The sequence below is a fragment of the Vanessa tameamea genome, chromosome 7 (assembly GCF_037043105.1).
Source record: "Vanessa tameamea isolate UH-Manoa-2023 chromosome 7, ilVanTame1 primary haplotype, whole genome shotgun sequence".
Taxonomy (NCBI): Eukaryota; Metazoa; Arthropoda; class Insecta; order Lepidoptera; family Nymphalidae; genus Vanessa; species Vanessa tameamea.
This window is the reverse complement of record NC_087315.1, coordinates 10,482,354-10,503,236: the sequence shown is the minus strand read 5'-3', so window position 1 is coordinate 10,503,236 and position 20,883 is coordinate 10,482,354. Positions and strand designations below refer to the sequence as shown.

The window sequence follows — 20,883 nt, the reverse complement described above, 5'->3', positions numbered from 1 at the left end:
AATTCCACAGTTATTTTCAAATTTAACTATTAAAGCTTGTGCGGAAAATTAGCGTGATTATATTGAAATAATGCAATTGATGGAATACATTTAATATTGAAGAAAAGAATGACACATTATTGACATGTAAAAAATATTTTTTATCGTTGTCAAGGATGTTATTCATTGCTAACGCTTATTGCGCATGCGCTCCAACAAAGCTCATATCAAAAAAACATTTATAAGGCATATTGCTCAATACAAGATTATATTAAAGATGAAAAAGCGTGGACTCAGTGTTCATTGATTTTTAAGCAAGATATATATAAAAAAAATATTGTTCTTTACTGACATACTCTGTAATTAAAATATTGGAAAAGAGTAACTACTGAGTTTCTTGCCGGTTCTTCTCGATAGTATCTACTTTCCGAACCAATGTTAGCTTTACATTGTAGAATAACGATTCAAAAGTGCTGTTATGAGCGTTCTTGAATAAAGAATACTATTATTATACTCTTTTATTTTTTTGCACATCTACCGCTAGAGCTCTTCAAAACGAGACCATAACCAAAATAAAAAAAAATATGTGCAGCTATCGACCCACAATTACTGGGACAAAAATTGGCTTACGCTATTAATATATAAGATTTTGATTTAGATTTCTTGAATAAACAATGCCAAGTGCAAAGAAGCATTGCCTTTGCTTAGTGCTGCCATATGTTTGTTTGTTTGTTATTTGTCTGTCATGTGTGGATGTATATGTATATTTGCATGTTTGCCTGTACGTCATCATTTCGCCAATACCACCAAACACCCAATTGCTAACAAAAAGTCATGTGAAGTGACACCATCACGTACGGTGTACTTATTATTAGGGTCAATAGAGTTTATATTTAATTATAAGTACTCAATATTTTTAAAAATATTTTCGGTTAGAGAGAAATGCCGAAAACTTAGTTTGGATTGAAAAAGTAAATAATTACGTTTAATAGATTAATATAATAATTACGTTAATCTATAAGTAGTTAGGTTGATGGTTAATTCTTTATTTCTATTTTCACCATGAGCTTCTTATGACCATTATTTTATAATGCCCATAATATTTTATAATAAATAACATTAAACAATACTAAAAAATAACTTCAGTCAAGCACACAATTTTTTTATTAATAACGAAAGGTCGAATGCAGAAATTTTAAAATTTAACATGTAATATAATAGTATGGACAATGTTTATTGATTTTAATTATTTAATATTTAATGGGCCTTCTGGTTTCTACACGTTAAAGGCACATCAAACCTATAATAATTTATATTGTCTATGATTTACGCACACACGTAAACTGACATTACACAATAAAATTCAACATGGCTGTCTACCACGGATGGGTTTCTTCGCGGCTATTTTTTCTCAATTTCTGTTTAATCTAGACGTTATCGTTTATGGAAATACATTGTCTTATTATAAATAATGTAAGTCAATGTGTATAATATAGTTTTCTGCGTAAGTATGCTGTATATCAAGATATTTGATTTGTTTTCTCTTGTATCCTTGACCGATCTGTAGAAGGCAATGTAGTTTATATTTTAGTGTTCATATAAGGTGTCTTTACAGGTATTCTGAAGATGCCAGTTAATTCGCTGTCGGAAACAAAACAGGGAGTTCAAAAAGCTAAATTTTCACTATCACTTAATAGAAATAATGCAAAAGAATTAAACAACGAAAATAAGAAAGCTACTAATTTAAAACAAACCTCTTCCCAAGAGTGTTTTGAAAATAAAGAAAATAAACCTTCGAAGAGGCCATTAAATAACACTTACTTTAATACATTGAATGCAGCCAAGAGATTAAAACCTCTGATAGAAGCAGTGAAACATACAGGTATTTTTGACATTTGTTTCATTTGCTATTCAAGAATATCAATGTAATACTAATAACGTAGTTAATCTACTCTAAGAGACCACTAGCATTCCCACATTATTTTTTTCAATAGTCTCACTAGATTAATATTTTTTATTGTTATTACAGAAGTGTCAACCAAGTCCCAGCTGATTGTGCTTGAGCCGTCTCTAAGTAACTCTGCCATGTTGAATGGCCACCACCCATCAGATAACCAATATGGAGGGAGTACACAATGGAAGACCCCCATTGCCACTCTCTCCAATCTTGGAAACACTTGTTTTTTAAATAGTGTGCTCTATACTTTAAGGTAAATAATTTAAATAATATTAATGATTCTTATAAGAAACATATTGGTCGATATATTTTATATGTTAAATTCTGTAGATTCTGAGGTCAAATTTATTTGAATTAATAATCTATATACACGTAAAAGTGAGACATCCTTGTTTGATAAAGATTTAGAATATTTTGATAATATATATCAGTAACAACTATCTAAATCCTAATACCATTTTTGATTGATTAAGATAAAATGATATCTGCAAATTTTGAATAATCAAATTCATTTGTCTTTATTTTATATTAACAATAATTACAGATATGCCCCACAATTCGTCCACAACCTTCATCACTTGGTATCTGATCTTAGTAGAGTTGAGCAAAAACTAGGTAGTATCAGATTAAAAAGCTCCTCCCTCGGTCGAAGTGCAGCAGGTCTTGCTTCATCTGGAACAAGATCTTGGAGCAGCAAGGATTTACTTTCTTTAGGACAGTCTGATAGTAATGCTGGAAAGAGTAAAATACAGGTAACTACCTTATTTTTTATTATTATTGATGCTCAATTCAGATTGAACACCAATTGCCCTGATAATATGTGACATGTCTTATAATAGAAAAAACTAGAGAATGAGTGATGGATGACTCATAGAAGCCCCAATAATGATATATTACTATTATATCTATCTATACTAACTAGTGTTGTAATATAAACTTATAAAAATGCTGAAACTACTTTATTGATATATTTTTAAAATATTTCAATGTGACTATTTTATGGACAACTATATTAATATTAATTATTATCATTGTAATAAAGGAAATCCCTAAAAGTTGCATTAAGCTTATTTATTTTAAAAACAATCATAACTGCTTAAATTATAAAAATATAAATATACTTCATTCTATTTTTATTCACAGTTTTATTTAAATTTGTAATAGCATTATATATTTATAAATCATGTGATGAAAAGAATTGTTTATTTCAAAATATTTATTGATTACTGGTTTTGTTGAGATAATGTCAATAATATGTCTCTTATAATCTGATAACATTTATTCATGTTTATAGAACAAATACAAATACAATTTTTTCTACACAAATGATAATAATGCCTAATAAATATGATAAAACAATATTAAACATTGTAAAAATGATTATGGTCAAAGAGACCATACAATTTTTAAGAAATTATTCTTGTAATATTGGATAAATTTTATTTAAACTTTAATTTGTTTATATAATTACACAAAAAGTACTTAGTCAAATTCCATGCAAATCCAGTAAACATTATTGTAAAGATTAAAAATAAATATGTACATATATATCTAGCGGACTACTACTAGGATGAAATATATTTATTTAGTATTATTAAACTAAGCCTGGAACCCAATCGCAGTAAAACTATTCTCACATCTAAACCATTCACTCTAACATAATAAAAATACATCAAAATAGGTCCAGTCAAAAGAATTATTATGATAAAACAGACTGTATTTTTTTAGATTCATTTTGATTATATGCTATACAATACCTTTTGTTACATTCTTGACTTTTGTTTTTTGATTTTTTTGATTGTTTGATTGTAATGATAGCTTATATATATATAATGTAACCTTCTTAGTAGGACTTTGGGTAAGCCTCTCCATGTAGGTACCACTTAGTCACCACATATTCTATCGCCAAACTATTTTTGTGTTCTATTTTAAAACCAGGTTAACTACAAGCACAATGGACATAATATCTTATTTCCCAAGGTGTACGACACATAAGTAATGTAAGGTATAGTTAATATTTCTTACAGTGTGAAATACGTCATATGGCAGTAACCTTGCCAGCCTGCCTATCTATTTATAAAATAACGTAAATCAACAGATAGCAACAGAGAAACTTCATGAAACTTACTTAAGCTTGCGAGCAGCTGAAAGTAAATGTCTGAATAGCAGTGCAGCAGATTCAAGCCCTGAACCTTATGCTGCGGATGCTTTTCTTGCAGCACTGAGAGAAGTAAACTCAACTTTTGAAGGTACAACAAATATTTAAAAACTAGCCATTAGTTGTAATTTTATTTTTACACTGAGGTTTTTGAAAAACCATAAAAGACAAGATTGTTGTTATGATGCCAACAATAATAAAAATTATTTCATATATTTGGATAATATCAACTATTGTGATGATTATTTTATTGGTAGGTAACCGACAACAAGATGCGCATGAGCTACTGGTGTGTATTCTGGACAGCATCCGCGAAACGTGTCGCGCGCTCAGTCAACGAGCTTCACGACTACCCTTACAGGAGAATGGAGATAGGTATGAAGTAGCATGTTTCCCTGAGCTTACAACGCTTATTCGAATTTATAATAAGTTTATTTTTACTTTACTCTACATTTTTGTTTTTTTAATTATAACTAGAACTTCTTGAACTTGAAAGTCAGATGCATGTCTCAAATCAAAGATCTCGCCAATGTAATTAATTAATTGTAGAGAATTATAAATTTCACAAGAGGCCTAGTTTTAAAATATTACCACTATATAGATATAGTACTATATCTAAATTTTATTTGCGAGCTTTAAAAAACATCATATTTATAACAGCTTACAAACATATTTTATTATTTTAACATCTTGTATAAAATCGACAGCAATGGGTTAGGTCGCCAGCCATGTCTAGATGGTGACGGTGGGAAGACGTTAGGAAACTTACGCAAGTCCTGGAAGAAACGCAAAGAAGTTAAAACAAACGATAAACGTAATTCGCCTTCAGAAGAGCGAGCACCTTCACCTGATCCAGAAAAAGATGAAAGATCACGACCGGGTTGGGATTTTGTGGCAGATGATTTTGAAGGTTTACCAAAAACTTTTATATTTTTTTGTTTTAAAATTTTCAATCACAAGATACCAAATATACATCAATGATACTGTACAAGAAACCTAAGAAATGCCAACTACAATTTATTACAAAGTTTCATTTCGATGAAAGAAACATGCAGTTAATTTTATAAATTGGATAAATTACTATTTATGAAGTGGCTACCATACACCAGTATATATAAATGTTTAAGACTGAGTAAATAAAGTTTCACAAACGAAGTATCCCAAATTTTCAACACGGCGTATATTATTACCAGGTACAATGGTAGTGAGGACGATGTGTCTTGAATGCGAAGCTGTTACGGAAAAAGCGCAAGCAGTCTGCGAGCTGTGCGTGCCCGTCGGCGACGACGACGCACCCGACGAGCCCTTCCGTGCCGCATGCCTCTCCAGTGAATATTTGCGTGATCAGAACAAGGTGAAATTACTAACCTAAAATATAAGTCGTAAAAGAATTTAAAAAATGAAACTGTTAATATTTTGCTTGCAAAATATATTAGAACCTTTCAGATAAAGAGTTTATTCTATTTTTATTTATTAATTAATTAATTATAAAAAATATATATATATTTATTTTTAGTATTGGTGTGAACGTTGTCTACGTTACAACGAGGCGAGACGAAGCGTAGCATACTCGCGATTGCCCAGGCTATTGGTACTCCAACTAAAGCGGTTCAGCGGCGGCATGGAAAAAATCACTCGACACGCTCCCACTCCACTACTTATGCCTTGCTTTTGCGAGCCCTGCGCTAAACGGCCACCAGAACACCCACCTACTCATAGGTAATACTTCTCTGAATTACTAGTTTACATCTTGTAAAATATAATCTGAAAGTTGTTAATCCACTATAATCCGTTATATGCTGTATATATAGATACAAAATATTTAAATTAAAAAGGAGCAGCAATAATCTAGTGTTGCGATTTGAATTGCAATGCTAGTTATATCAGTATTGATTAGTGATTTTTCGCCGTTTTAAAAATATTATTGTGACTTATTTATTAAAAAGCCTCAGACTTGTTTGTTTTAAACTTACCAAAGAGTTTTTTATAATAGTATTTTCGTATAACGGACCATTTAGTCAACCCAGGCAGGTAAAGCCTCTTGATAGTACTTTTTCTACAGCCTTGTTTCACAATACCGTAATTTCAGGCTAAAATTATAAATTATTTTTAACATTAATGAAGAATTATATAGAGCATATGTTACTTCTTGATCACTCACCTTTCTGATTTACTATCTGAATAATTATTAAAAAATGTTCATATTTACTATTTATTTTCGTTTTAGTAGTTTCAGACTTTAACAATTACAAACAAACAAATCTTACCTCTTTATGCTGTCGTATTCTTATAGAAATCGTGCTTTATTCCGAGATAAAAAGTAGCATATGTCATTCCCTGACCTCCTAAACTCACTATGCAAAAAATTTGTTGAGAAAAACAATTTAGGTCAAGGTCAATAAGTATTATAAATATATAACATCCATCATTTCAGATACATTCTCTGGGCAGTTATAATGCACCTCGGCCAGACTCTCACAGGCGGTCACTACGTGGCGTACGCTCGCGACAGCTCGCACGGAGAGAGCAAGTGCGAGCGCGAAGGCGGCGGTGACGCGACCAGCGCCAATAGCGGCTCCAGTTTCATGCGCACACTGTTCAACCGCCAGCGGCCGCCACCTGCCGGCTGCACCGCCAACGAATGCTGCGTGCCCCGCCCCCGACCTGAGGCCTGTTGGCTCGCCTGTGACGACGACCTCGTCAAGCCGATATCCAACGAAGAATTCGAAGATCTCCTCTCTGCGGAGCCCAAGATGAGATCCGCCGCTACGCCCTACCTCCTGTTCTACGTCAAAAGCGAAGTCGGCTAGTCGGCCTCTTCCCGACTCGGTCGAGACTCCAGCGACGTAGCAGCTTTAAACGAAATAGTCATATAGTCGATTGGTACATTACCAATCGGTTACATCAGTCGAGTTGAGGAATAAGTGTTATGCGTATTTCTTGTAGATTTATTTCATCATTTTTTTAATAAAAAGTGACTAAATATGAACATTATCGTAATGTTATGTTGGTTCAAAGTATTTTTGACGCTTAAAAAGACATTTTAAGGTTGACACAGATTATAATTAGTGTCAGCCTGACGTGATATTATGGATGTAGCAAAAATGTATTAAAATTAGGGTACTACAAAAATCTTATCAATAGATATATTGTAAAATATAGATATAAAAGGATTTCACGCTATTTTCAACTGTTAAAATCAGACAATATAAACTAAAGTGTAAAGGTTTAAACTATATAATTTTTTTAAATTTATACCTTTATGATTGTATCGACCTGTATCGATTATATGCAAATGTATTACAGTATAAAATCTAATTATATAAAAGGTATACATTTCTATGCTCTTCTGATATAAAAGACAATATAGGCCTAAACAATAAACATATAATTGAATCATTAAAAGTGTTTAATATTTACTAATTAAAAAAGTAATCTCGTTAATCTAGTGACAGACTGACTGACCCTATATAGCTTGTTTGTTCAATATTACTTGGCCTTAATCTTTGTTTTTATTGAAATCATAGTTCAAAAATAGAACAATATTTTAAGAATAAAGGAAATTTTATATATTATAAGTACAGTATTACCACGAATATTGTAAGTGCACTTTGTGCTTAGAAAAAATAATTAGAAAGAAAATATATAAAAAAAGTTATTCAATACTTCATTTCAATAGAATTTATACATTCATTTTAAATAAATTAAAAGAACATTTTTTTAAGCAAGTATTAATATATTTATATAACTGATATATTATTGTGTTTAAAAATATACAACTTGGAAGTATATTTATTTTTATAATCTGTCTCATGTCTATTTTGTACAAATTCTTTTGAAATGAAATATACCCAATGAAATGTCTAGCATTCTCTAATACCACTGATTTTCGTGGTAGCACTGTTTAGTCGAACACCAAAAATGTTCAATATTCACCTTGTTAACATTTTACAATAAATTCTATCATTGAATTCATTTAGTTTCTCAATATGCTCATTATGTTAAAAACATCGATACTTAGATATAATGCTTGCTTGAAAAGGACTGCTTAATTTATACAATTTTAAACAATATAAGAATTACATATGGTTTAAGATGTTGCATACAAACAACTATTTTTCTACTTGGTCTGTAAATATTTTCCATTTTCTATGAATCTTGAACACATATATTTGTTTTTATATATCTATGTATAAATATGTCTCGAGAATTTGAAGTAAGCAAAATAGAAGAAGCTTAGTTTGAACATCTGTTTTTATTTTGTGTAAGAAACCTGAAAAAATCTTATGAATCAGTAATACTTAGATCTATGACAATATTGTTACAGTTACTTCATTTCGATAAAATACATGAACAAAATGAAGAGAATGTTGGATTTATATTGTGTGTTTGAAGAATGAAATAACATTATATTAATTACAAATTCATGGATATCCATAAGTGTATAATTTAATTATATAGCTTGTAATACATCTCAGTTTATGAAAATTGTTTAAGAAGTTCGTGTGTATTGAATGTACCCAAATGTCATTATATAAGTAACAGTCTTGAAACAAAAACCATTTTCAGGTAATGTTAAAATCTTTCAAAAAGATCTATTTTGTCAAACTTACATACAATGAATGTGTTTATCATTGAATTACTATATCACGCAATTAGCAATTTTGAATTATGAAATTTATTGTCTTAAAACAAGAAACAAGTTTCGCCAATTGAATAACTTCTATATTTATTAGGTGTATATTTTTGTGGAATCCATTCCAAAAACCTTTAAAAAAGGTAAAATTCTTGTCAGTAGTTATATATTATTGTGTTAATTTTAAACAAAAATGTGTTGATTAGTTTTCATTGTAAATTGGATGGAATAAATTTAATTTCAATATATATTTTTTGTTCTAATTTACTACATCGATTTAAATTACTTAATAACTTTAATTGGTTACATAAAATCCCATAGTTAAAAACTTGAATAGTTGAGTATCTTAACTTGACCGCTTGATCCGAAAGCAATTAAAAGAAAAATCGCTATGTAGTATTTTCCTCTTTACCTGAACTTATTCATTATTACCTAATATCTACACATAGAGCAGTAAAGATAACTAATCAACGGCTTAGCTATACTAACTGATCGGCTAAGGGTAAAGTTTATTAACAACCAATGTAGATAAGCGGAGACTCATGAATTTATCAATAACGCCGGTCAAATGAGGCGAATCACGCAGAAGACATCTTGCTGTGTTTTGATTTGGACGTTTAATAATTAATTCAGTGGATCAAAATGAAGGCAATTGAGAAGAGAAATATGTTAATGAAAGTAAGTAGGTTTTTATTAAACAAAATACAATTTAAAATGTTCTTTGTTACTATTGGTTTTAACACTATTTTTTGTATATAAAACGATATTAGTTTATTAAATCAATGTCAAATATTTTAATGTTAACTTTTTTTGAAGATATCTGTATTTCTTAAATGAGAAAATATTTAGGTACATATTATTATTTGTATAAACTCTAAGTGCATACTTATCACAAAATTCACTACCTATATAATAATTAATATATTCTGTTGCAAATTATCAATGTGGCTAGCGTAAAAATGAAATTGTGCCTGTGACATTGTAATGACCTTAGAAGTCCTTCGTGAATATCGTGACTTGCTGTCAAACTACATATACGGCTAGATATCTCTATAACAAACTTTTATTCTAATTAGTTGTACCTGGTATCTTCTTTCACAATGGCATTTGTAAGTGAATATGTTATAAAAATAGTTTATAATTTTAAGAATGTAATTGTTAAATACGGTTTGTTGATTTAATAGGTTATATTTAAAAATATATGACCCGACACAGTTTTAACACGTCAATAAAATGATATAATTGTTTTTTAATATACTTTGCTAGTGGCTATTAATAATATTTAATCTTTAGACATAATTTACTCATATAATATCATTGGTATTACATACTAACCTTTGTTTTTAATAATTAGCGGCTCAGTTTTTGCGATATCATTAAGTGCTCAAAAATACTATGTACTAACAAACAGTGCATTATTAATAACAATGTATGTATAAAATATATGGTAGCACAATGTTTTATAATAATTTACGTGGTGTAAACGGGATATTTAGAAAATTGATCGTCAGTAATAAACTCTGTCAAAGTAACTTCAGATCAAAAATAATTGCCCGTGATGGCCTGTTTCATTTCTATTCTTGAATAATTAGAAATTATTGATTTCACTTGTCATATTGTTTTATTGGATGCAGTAACTAACTAGTACTGTTCAGATTTACTGTTTAAAATCATTCTATCTTTTCGGAAGATACGCTACGGTAAATTATTTATCTAAATAATTTACCGGCCGGTTTAAAAAAACCAATATTTATTTATAATAAATTTATTTACGTTGGCTCATAAAAGCACCTTTGAATCGCCATGTCACAATATTAAAATTAATATGTACTAATATAAAATAATTTACTTACAACCTTAAAAAATATTATCTTTTTAAATAAAATATAGTTTGCGAATCTACCTTAGCAAACACGAAAACTTCACATAGGTGCATATATTTTTAGTTCTATACCACTAAAAAAAAGTTAATAGAAATATTATTGATTAACATTATTTTACTGTGATACCATCCCATTTATCATTCATGCATTTTAATTTTATCGAAGGTTGACGGCATATGATCGGACATAGGAAGTTACGGAAGTGGAAAAGAAAATCCTTAATATTACCGGAAGTCTAAATGATTCTACATCTACAATAAAGATGCAATGATTAATATTTGAATATGTTTAAATAAGCGGGTAAAGAAAATCTTTCAGGCAAATAAATAACAACATATGATTGTACGCTCCCTGTATTGGCAACCGTGTTGGCACTTTTACAAACATTTAAAATTAGACTGGTTAAGCGTGAAGATAAAATAATTAAATAATTCATGTTTTGAATACAACTTCTTTCGTTTAAAATTTTACAAAGGAGGGTGATTCTGGGAATATTGTTGTAAAAGTTCCCCCTCGATTATCGCCCTAAATATATTTGGGTGGGTTTGGTTTGCTGCTACGTTACTCACCCCGCGCAACGTCGATGCGCGCGCCGACGTTCGTGATTCGATATCCAATACGCAAGTCCGCATTATATTGCAGCCGAGAGAAGTTTTCCACACTAAAGGGCAGTTCAAGATCACGAATAACGCCGGCTTTACCATTTTATAATATTTCTGAAAAAAAATATCGTAATACTTGTGTAAATATGGTTTGGCCAACTATCTACGATGGCAAAACTGAGGTAATAAGTTTCTATTTTCGTACGATGCACAGTGTTACGTGATTATTTAGTCGCTTTTTTTTTTATTTTCAATTATCTATATGCTTAGGTACTTATAATCCGCTTATTTGAGACAATTGAAATAGGTACAGTAATCAGCATTAAAAATTGCAAAATAAAAACAAACTGAAGATATTGAAAGTGCTTTAAAATTAAACCTATCCATTTACATAAAATTAATTAATTTTTTACTCAGGTTGTTATTAAAAATAAAAATAATACTTAAAAATAAGTTGTAATGAATAATATTATGAAAATTGTTAATTATTAACTAATGTAGCAATTGAATATTAACATGAGTATTTTCCATGGAGTGTTAATGATGTCATTATATTTATTTCAGTGCATTTAACATTATCAGTTTTCAGTAGTAAATAAACATTTAATTTCAAACTTACATATTACATATGTGATATGATTGGACTTACAGTTAATTTAATAAGTTAATTTAACAACTATGTTCTACATTATGCTGCTGAAAGAAAAATATAAATAATTATTTATAATTTAGGCATGGGTAATAAAATTAAACTATATGATAATAATCAATTATGTATAAGTTTGATAAATAAATCAGGAAATGGCTTTGTTTCAAAACAAACAATTAAATATATTTTAAGCATTTTTTTATATTATTAATTTACATTACTTATTTACATTACTTGTTAGCGTTTGGGTCGAATCTTACAACTCTATTTTGAACCAGTTCTATTTTTATCCAACTTGAAAAATGCACATAATTTATCGATGCTGGTGAAAAAATATCTAATAGCATAAATATTGTGATATAGTGAATGGATGCCAAATAAAAACTTGTTTTTGGAAATATTTTTTATTTTTAGATTTTGCAATTTGAAATCAATATTGTATTTTTAGTTTAACTCATTGCCAAGTATATTAGCAGCTGTTATTGTATTGTAAGAGCTTCACTGATAGTCATCCATGCTTACTGTTCACTTTAGCAGAACATTTTGCTTCTTTGTAGATAAATTAGTTGTAATTATGTGGATACTTGCTTATTCATGCCGCCAATATTCCACCAATAGTATTACATATTGTCCAAGCAATAACTTTTTAAACTTTTATCCATGGATATTTATAATGTTTAAAACATCCCTATATAGATGTTTTATATATAACCTTTTATGTTAATGTTTTTGACACTTATAATTTTTGCACTATTTTTTTCCAGCTAAGCCCAATGCAATTTTCTTAATATTGCATGACACCTTTGAATTTTAAAGGAAATTGCAACAATGATTGCTTTTAGTAATAAAAAAATTGAAATACAAACAAAAATTATTCAAGGGGAGGTATTCATAGAAATTTGTCATTTAATAGATGGGGTCTGCAGACAAGCCCTGCATGCAGCTGGCTGCATCAGACGCGGGCTCGCACCTACAACACATGTGCTCGCTCGACATCGATTCCAAGGCCTCATACGTCCGTCTGTCGGGCATCATCTGTACTATTGGTATATTTATTTCTTTATGACGATACCAATATAAAATATGATAACACGATGACGATAATCAAAGTATGTTATTGCAATGTCTCCGGGTACAGTACAACCATAGCTACTGAGTATATGACGATGATGTCATCCTGCCAATCTCGGTAATGGAGTAGGCAACTATGCTAGAAATACAATAATGTGCACCTACACTTGTAAATTGATGGGACGGCAATCCGCATCGGCTGGACAGAGTTCAAGCTCAGGACCAACAGTTTTACGTGTTTTTCGAGGCACAATGTTAGTTTATGTTTCATGGACTGACAATGTTAGTTACCATTTGTCATAAAATATATTTGCTCGTCTGCCTTAAACCAATATATAACTCGATATTTCCAGGACCGGCCTCCCGAGATGTCGGTATGCTGGAGAAGATGATGGAGACCGGCATGAATGTCGCACGAATGAACTTTTCGCACGGCTCGCACGAGTACCACGCGGAGACCATCAGCAACTGTCGGCAGGCTGAGAAGAACTACAGCGCGAGGCTCAGCGCACCCTTCTCGCTGGCCATCGCTCTGGACACCAAGGGGCCTGAGATCAGAACCGGCTTATTAGAAGGCGTAAGTACATAATATTTACTATCGTAGTCGCATTAAATTTATAGACAGTGTGTCTAACTAATACTACCTGAAGTTAATTTGTACTAACTGTCTATAAATATTGTAAGATTACTGGCTGTTGTTGAGCCTAGTGCCTGTAAACAGTATTGGCCTTATGTGATGTCAGGTCAATAGTGCGCACCTATTGGACGTCTGGTCCGCAAATTATTTGATTGAAAGTATGATATAACTCGTGGGTTCTATGTATGCAGCTAATTTTAATTAGTACTCTCTTTTGTCAGCCATATAAGTAGCCGATAAAAGTATATAGTTTAGCTTGAATTATTCTTAAAGGGATACAAAAAGAAATGTGTAAGGGCAGAAATGATATAAAGTGACATCTTTCGATCAAGTGGCCTACTTCCCTATAAACCTAATATCTTACATTTTAACTAAAAGTAACAATTTGTTAGAGTAATATATATGTTCTCATTTTCATAGTTTCTTAAAACTGAAAACATTTAATAAGAGTCATTTACTTTAACAGGGAGGTTCTGCAGAAGTTGAGCTGAAGAAAGGAGGTGTTTTAACCTTGAGCACAGACCCCGCATATCAGGAAAAAGGAACTGCAGATGTGGTGTTCGTGGACTACAAGAACATTACTAATGTTGTTAAACCTGGCAATAGGATTTTCATTGATGATGGACTTATTTCAGTTATCTGCCAGTCAGTTACATCTGATAAATTGGTCTGCTCCATTGAAAATGGAGGTAAGCATATATTGTTACCAATTGTTAATTTTTATATTATTGAACATTTAAATCTAAGCACAATTGACGTTCTACGGTAATTTAACAAAATTAGATTAAATCCAAGTATAATATTTGTAGTATAGTTCTAACTAAAAAGAAATATTTATAATTTTTTGATACCAGGTATGCTCGGATCAAGGAAGGGCGTGAACCTCCCAGGTTTACCAGTGGACCTGCCAGCTGTTTCAGAAAAAGACAAATCTGATTTACTGTTTGGTGTCGAGCAGGGCGTGAGTATACTGATACTGATTATTAAAATACCGATACACAACATATATATTATATTACATTAAACAATGGTGATAAGTCAAAATCGAAAGTCAAAAATCTTTATTCAATATAAGCGTTACATTTGGTTATGTCATAAATCGACACCGATAGAGCCTTGACTTCTACCTTCATACGATTCTAAATCATATATTGTTATCTAGAAATACAATCAAAACACTTATAAGCAATGTGTAATTGTTTGCTTTTATAAAACTTTATTTGATTATATATACTTTAATTGCAGCACTTCCTACAATATTACAGTCCATAGTATAACAATGAGCAGTAAGTAGTTAATTATTGTAAGAATTATAATAATTCAATGTACAGATCAGAAGGCAAATAATTACTTTAAAAATCATGGCATTTTGTAGCAATTGTATGTAACTGGGACGTACCAATTAAAATTTAAGTAAAATTAAAGTTAAAGTAAAATTAGAGCTCAGTTATTACTAATAAGTTATATATGTCTAGACTCTATAAGTACAGTCATTGACCTTTATAATGCACGGACAGACATGAATTCTTACAATATTATGTACATACATTTTATGTCATATTGTAATAGTTTACCGACAATGTAATTATATTATATGTTTCACATGTGGTATAATTTCGTTGAAATTAGACACATCAGGTACCCTGACGGTGTTTTCCTTCACTTCACAGACGAATTATAATTCAATTAAGCACATGAAATTCGGTAGTGCTTGTCTGGAATTGAACCCGCATCGGTTAAGATGCACGCGTTCATATGATACGATGTGATGACCCGATAATCATTGGGTTATATCATATGCACGCGAGACACAATCATGATAGAAATTACTAAACACGATACGATCACGTGATCTCATCACGTGCTCATCATTATCTAATATTTTTAGTTACTGTAACAAACCTAACTACTTAGTTGTATACCTACAAATTACAATGTTTAGAAATACTAACATTTTTTAATTTTTCTTTGGAGTAACACTACAATGGACGCTATTATAACATTATATATATGTACATACATTTCTTTTTACATATAATTATATAACTACATGTCTGTCTTCGCTTAATAATATTAGTTCTTGACAAATTATGTAACACTATGTAATAGACTTTATATGTATATAAATAGTGATTATTGTTATCAAATGTACTTAATAGTTGTTATCAATAATTTGCAATTGTAATATTGCTAGGAAGTGTAACACTGACCTTGCACACTTATTCTATAGACATATGTACATAAACGGTATTGATACATACGCGATTTTATTTTTATTTTAGCGCAAAAGGTTGTGGTTACTATATATTTGCAAATTATAAAAATACGAATTATTTTAACAAAATTAAAACTATTAATAACATGAAATTAATAATTAATTATTTAATAAATAGATAGACATTGCTTTACGTTACAATTTAATAATATATATTTTTACCTAAAATTACATGGATTACAAGCATAGCATTAAGTTAACAATTTTCGAAGCTCAAGACAAATTATCGAATAAGACATGTCTTTTCCTCCTCCAGGTGGACATGATCTTCGCGTCGTTCATCCGTAACGGCGCCGCCCTGCAGGAGATCCGCGCCATCCTCGGGGAGAAGGGCAAAAACATCAAGATCATCTCCAAGATCGAGAACCACCAGGGTATGGTCAACCTCGACGAAATTATTGCTGTGAGTTATTTTAATTTTGCGATATAGAATAAAAAAATTGTTTTTGAGTTTATCGTGTTCAGAGAGACGAAATGGTAGGACTTGATTTTATAATATGTAATGATAAAATTGGTATCTATACCTATTAAAGAGTCCATTATCATGTTCAAAGTGCTTCAACTTTAAACAAACTACTTTAATCTAGTTGCAACTGGTTTGCGAGTCTCCTTACATTACCTAGTCATTAAGGTTCGTTATTGAACTACGGATGAAGTCAATTTGCTAAACAAACCGATCATGTGTTGCTCATTCACTGAGATTGTTCGTGAAGTGTTATTACAATAGACACTTATATATTTCATATAACAACCTATAATACATAATTATTTTTATTAAATCAATTTTGTTATATCTCATAACTTATGTATGAGGCAGATATAAAATAAATATCCAGTCTAATGATAAAAATGCAAAAATATATCTGCTTGTCTGTTTCGTTTTTAGTTAAACGATTATAAATAATGCGGTAATATAACTAATGACCTGTGGATAGACTCGCTTATTTTAAAAATCTATGAGTCTAATACAATAGAGTAATTAATGTAGAGTTAGTTAGCAATAAGCTAACAATATCTATCTACAATAACTATCTACCTATAATATCTATCTATCAATAACATGTTCAAGTATGGTCTTGGCTGCTTGACATACCTTTTGTTATTTTAGATTGTGTCATATTCTACTAGTGCGGTAAAGTCATAACTTTGATTTAATGCTATATTCAGTATATACTTTTTACATCCGTTTATAATACAGCCAGTATAATATTATTGAAGTAAAATAAGTTTTTTTTTTTTATAGAAACATTGAAACATTAAAATATTTTGTTCTACTTTCAGGCATCCGATGGTATCATGGTCGCGCGTGGTGATTTGGGTATCGAGATACCACCAGAAAAAGTGTTCCTTGCACAAAAGACTATGATCGCTCGCTGTAACAAGGTAAATGATTTATTAAAAATACTAACTTTTGGTTGGTTGGTTTCCGAAGCTTTCGGTAACAAACAACGTTTTGTTTAATTTTTTTTATAAAACTTCCTTAATCAGTTATTATTTCAAAAAAACACTTCAAAAATGTGAATATGACAAATGTCAGTAGTCACTCCTCTCCTTCACTCTACGGTCCAGGCACACCCTTTTATGAGTGCGATAGACTTCATGATGATGATGATCCCTGTCTTCCAGGTCGGCAAACCAGTCATCTGTGCGACTCAAATGTTGGAGTCGATGGTGAAGAAGCCGCGGCCGACGCGCGCGGAGACCTCCGACGTCGCCAACGCCATCCTGGACGGCGCCGACTGCGTCATGCTGTCCGGGGAGACGGCCAAGGGTGACTACCCGCTCGAGTGCGTGCTCACCATGGCCAACATCTGCAAGGAGGCCGAGGCCGCCATCTGGCACAAGCAGCTCTTCAACGACTTGGCCCAACAGGTGGGACAGATATTATGTTATTGTATTTATTTAAATGCTATTACTAAACAATAGTGGCAATTTTCTATTGTAAATTCATTTATATCTCTGAGTCTATGAGAAAGTCAATATTAATCTACTTACCGCTAAAGTGACCTATGTGTTTTTTTTTATATTAAAAACATATCGTTTTAGAATTAGATTTAATATATAACCCGTCGATACCAGGTTAAGGCTCCGATCGAGCCGGCGCACTCCGTCGCCATCGCAGCCGTGGAAGCGTCCACCAAGTGCATGGCGTCCGCCATCGTCGTCATCACCACCAGCGGCCGCTCCGCGCACTTGCTCAGCAAGTACCGGCCGCGCTGCCCCATCATCGCCGTCACGCGGCAGCCGCAGACCGCCCGCCAGGCGCATCTGTACCGCGGAGTGCTGCCCATCGTTTACAGCGGTGAGTAATCACCCTAACTTCGCCTAATATTAGAATTATTCAAAATTTATAATATGAATGAAAAAATCTGTTACCTTTTATTTTTTGCTACGGAAGTAAATTCAATATATATGTAATATAAAATATTAAAAAGTAATATTTGTCATCTATCTATTAGAAAGTACCGCCAGTGACTGGCTGAAGGACGTCGACAACCGCGTACAGTATGGGCTGAAGTTCGGTCGCGCGCGCGGCTTCGTCAATACAGGAGACAATGTCGTGGTCGTCACCGGCTGGAAACAGGGATCCGGCTTTACCAACACTATGCGCATCATGTGAGTTAGCAACTAAATTGCCTTCTGGAACAAGAGTTATATTCCTAATTTCTCTGCCGAGAATTATTTTGATTATCGTTTGATTAGTAGAAATTAAAAGAGAACAAGCAAAATAAATCCAATCTTATATTATATATACGAAAATGTCTTTGTTTGTTTCGCTCTAACTCGACCGATCAACACCTATGCTTGCTCCCTGGGTACCTAATATCTCCAGAAACACGTGGTCGGAATCTAGCACTTCAATCAATTTTGGAACTGTATCTTCTTTAGATTACAATTTTGTTCCTATTTTATGACAAATGCATAATTAATTGACGATTTCAATTGACTTTTTCTTTTTGTTTATAGTGATATATAGGTATATAAATATATATCGATCATTTAGAAAAAGAGAAAGACTATGATAGAGTAATTTCTATTAAAATAATATAATGTATATATTCTTTCAGCCAAGCTGAATAAGGAGAACGAGACGAGACGTGAAATATTCCTAACAAGTATTAGTGGAAAGTGCAGTGATGTAATTGTTATGAGATTGTATCGTCTAACAATGTCGGTGATATATGTATAAAAGTGCATCAGCTGTTAATGATTCTCAAAATTCTACACATAGTACTAGGATTATTGTTGTATTTATTTATGCTCTAACATAGATAACAAAATGTATTGAAAGTGAATAAATTATAAAATAATATTTTTCTTATATGTTTTATTTATACTTCATTTGCGATACAAAAAAGTCAATTTGCGTATAAAATTATCACCTTGTCCTTAAATAAATTCCCTCGTTTGCTCTAGTGGTTAGCTTATAAGGCCGCAGATATCGAAGTCTTGCGTTCAAAACGACTAAAAACTTAGTGAATTGGGTTAGGGCTTCTGAAAAAAATCTCTGTAACAGCCCAGAGTATGGAAGTTAGCAGTGTGTACACTCCCATGCATGGAAATTACGTAAAGTTTTCTCTTTCCAGACGTGTGGGATTTGCCGTCCCACTGGTGCTCCTGAGTTTGTATATATATTTACTTTATTATGACCCAATCAGATGACTAAGCTCTTTTTAGAATGGTTGCCTTAACCGAATACACTTCATCATCATCATCATTAAAATATTTTTGCATACATATTTCATGCGAACATGCAAATTATTGTCCTAGACGAGAGAGAAAGGCGTGGCGACTTCTAATTATTTTTCAAATGTATTGAATAATTGTATAATAAAAGAAGCGGTAACGGATGGAAAGCTTTTTACGACGAAAAATCGTTGATAATTTGTACTAGTAATCGAAAGTAGTGTGATGTTATTTTAAAAAACCTTTATTGAAGCTCTCTCTTCTAAAGGCCCCGGGTCTGTAGCGCCGTGTGTAGCCTCCCCTTAATCCGGCTTTCATCATTAAATAAAACTATTTACAGCTTAATAATCTATACAAATATCTAAATTAAAATTGTATTTTAAACTATAGTTCATAATGATAAGCGTATATACCATCGGTATGTACGTTAAGTAATCAATTCAATAATTTTATCGTTATTGAAATGTACCAAGGTGTTACCGTCACGTTATTGCACCGTGCTTATGCTTCTTCTTCTTACAATCTATATGGTTTCTGGTATTCACTTACCATTAGTTGGCTTATTTGCTAGTCCACCTACCTATAGCAGTTGTAGCAGTGGCAACGGCAGGTCGCCCCTTTTATTCCATTGTTAATCCCCCACTGCATAAAACATAAATTGCTTTTTTATTTACAACATATAGGTACAATTACAAATAAGCTACCCATTTTTAACTTTAAAAACATTTGTTTTTTTATTGTGACTTTTATTTGTGCCAAGAGGGCGGTAATCAAGTTAACAAAAGGTAGCTTTAGAGTGCTCACATGACTAACACTGACTACATTATAAGAGATAGGTTAAAATTAATATGCTTATCTACATTGGCGTAGCAAGGGGCATGGGGAGGTACGATCCCCAAAAAGAAAACGATTGGGACTATCCAGAAAAAAACTTTAGTAAACCATAATTATATATTTGTTGAAGCGTTGAAGCCTTTGAAGGTATAACAAAAACCTGGAAAATGCCTGTCGTTAGTGAATCGTAGGTAAGGTAAGGTGAAATATTACAAGATATTTGAATAAATGTATGAAAAAAGATGCGGGGCATACACGTATACGCTACAGTGATTAGATACCTAGCATATTTAGTGGGATCGATACTAACATTATTATAATAATCATATAATCATAATACATCTATATACTTCATTATTTTAAAGCATGTGACGGGGTTAACACGTATTTTATTCCATACGAAGGCGGGACAGTTAGAGAATATCTAAATAGATAACTATCCTGGCCCCTGTCTTAATAAAATAATATATATAGGCAATATATTTTGATGCTTTAGATCTTTAAAGTGCAAATGA

The 20,883-nt window shown here is 31.7% G+C and overlaps 2 protein-coding genes across 6 annotated transcripts; both read left to right on the top strand.

The window, feature by feature from the left end:
• Positions 1-1,300: 1,300 nt before the first annotated feature.
• LOC113398334 (ubiquitin carboxyl-terminal hydrolase 1) lies at positions 1,301-8,980 on the top strand. 2 transcript variants are annotated; one of them, XM_026637038.2, is made up of 10 exons: positions 1,301-1,452; positions 1,595-1,861; positions 2,009-2,189; positions 2,481-2,688; positions 4,035-4,185; positions 4,352-4,469; positions 4,802-5,004; positions 5,288-5,448; positions 5,611-5,813; positions 6,529-8,980. In XM_026637038.2, the coding sequence occupies exons 2-10, from the start codon at positions 1,606-1,608 to the stop codon at positions 6,902-6,904; spliced, it is 1,857 nt and encodes a 618-aa protein (XP_026492823.1). In that variant the 5' UTR covers positions 1,301-1,452; positions 1,595-1,605; the 3' UTR covers positions 6,905-8,980. The 2 variants fall into 2 exon arrangements, with proteins under 2 accessions (XP_026492823.1, XP_026492822.1); XM_026637037.2 differs by having other exon boundaries at positions 1,322-1,483.
• A 276-nt stretch (positions 8,981-9,256) lies between these two features.
• Positions 9,257-19,164, top strand: LOC113398336 (pyruvate kinase-like). 4 transcript variants are annotated; one of them, XM_026637042.2, is made up of 11 exons: positions 9,257-9,408; positions 12,778-12,910; positions 13,289-13,512; positions 14,039-14,261; positions 14,427-14,533; positions 16,104-16,250; positions 17,129-17,230; positions 17,474-17,719; positions 17,927-18,149; positions 18,307-18,463; positions 18,916-19,164. In XM_026637042.2, exons 1-11 carry the CDS (start codon positions 9,373-9,375, stop codon positions 18,926-18,928), a joined length of 1,611 nt encoding a protein of 536 aa, XP_026492827.2. In that variant the 5' UTR covers positions 9,257-9,372; the 3' UTR covers positions 18,929-19,164. The 4 variants fall into 4 exon arrangements, with proteins under 4 accessions (XP_026492827.2, XP_026492828.1, XP_026492825.1 ...); XM_026637043.2 differs by lacking the exon at positions 9,257-9,408 and adding an exon at positions 9,684-9,839; XM_026637040.2 differs by lacking the exon at positions 9,257-9,408 and adding an exon at positions 11,105-11,397.
• The last annotated feature ends 1,719 nt before the right edge of the window (positions 19,165-20,883 follow it).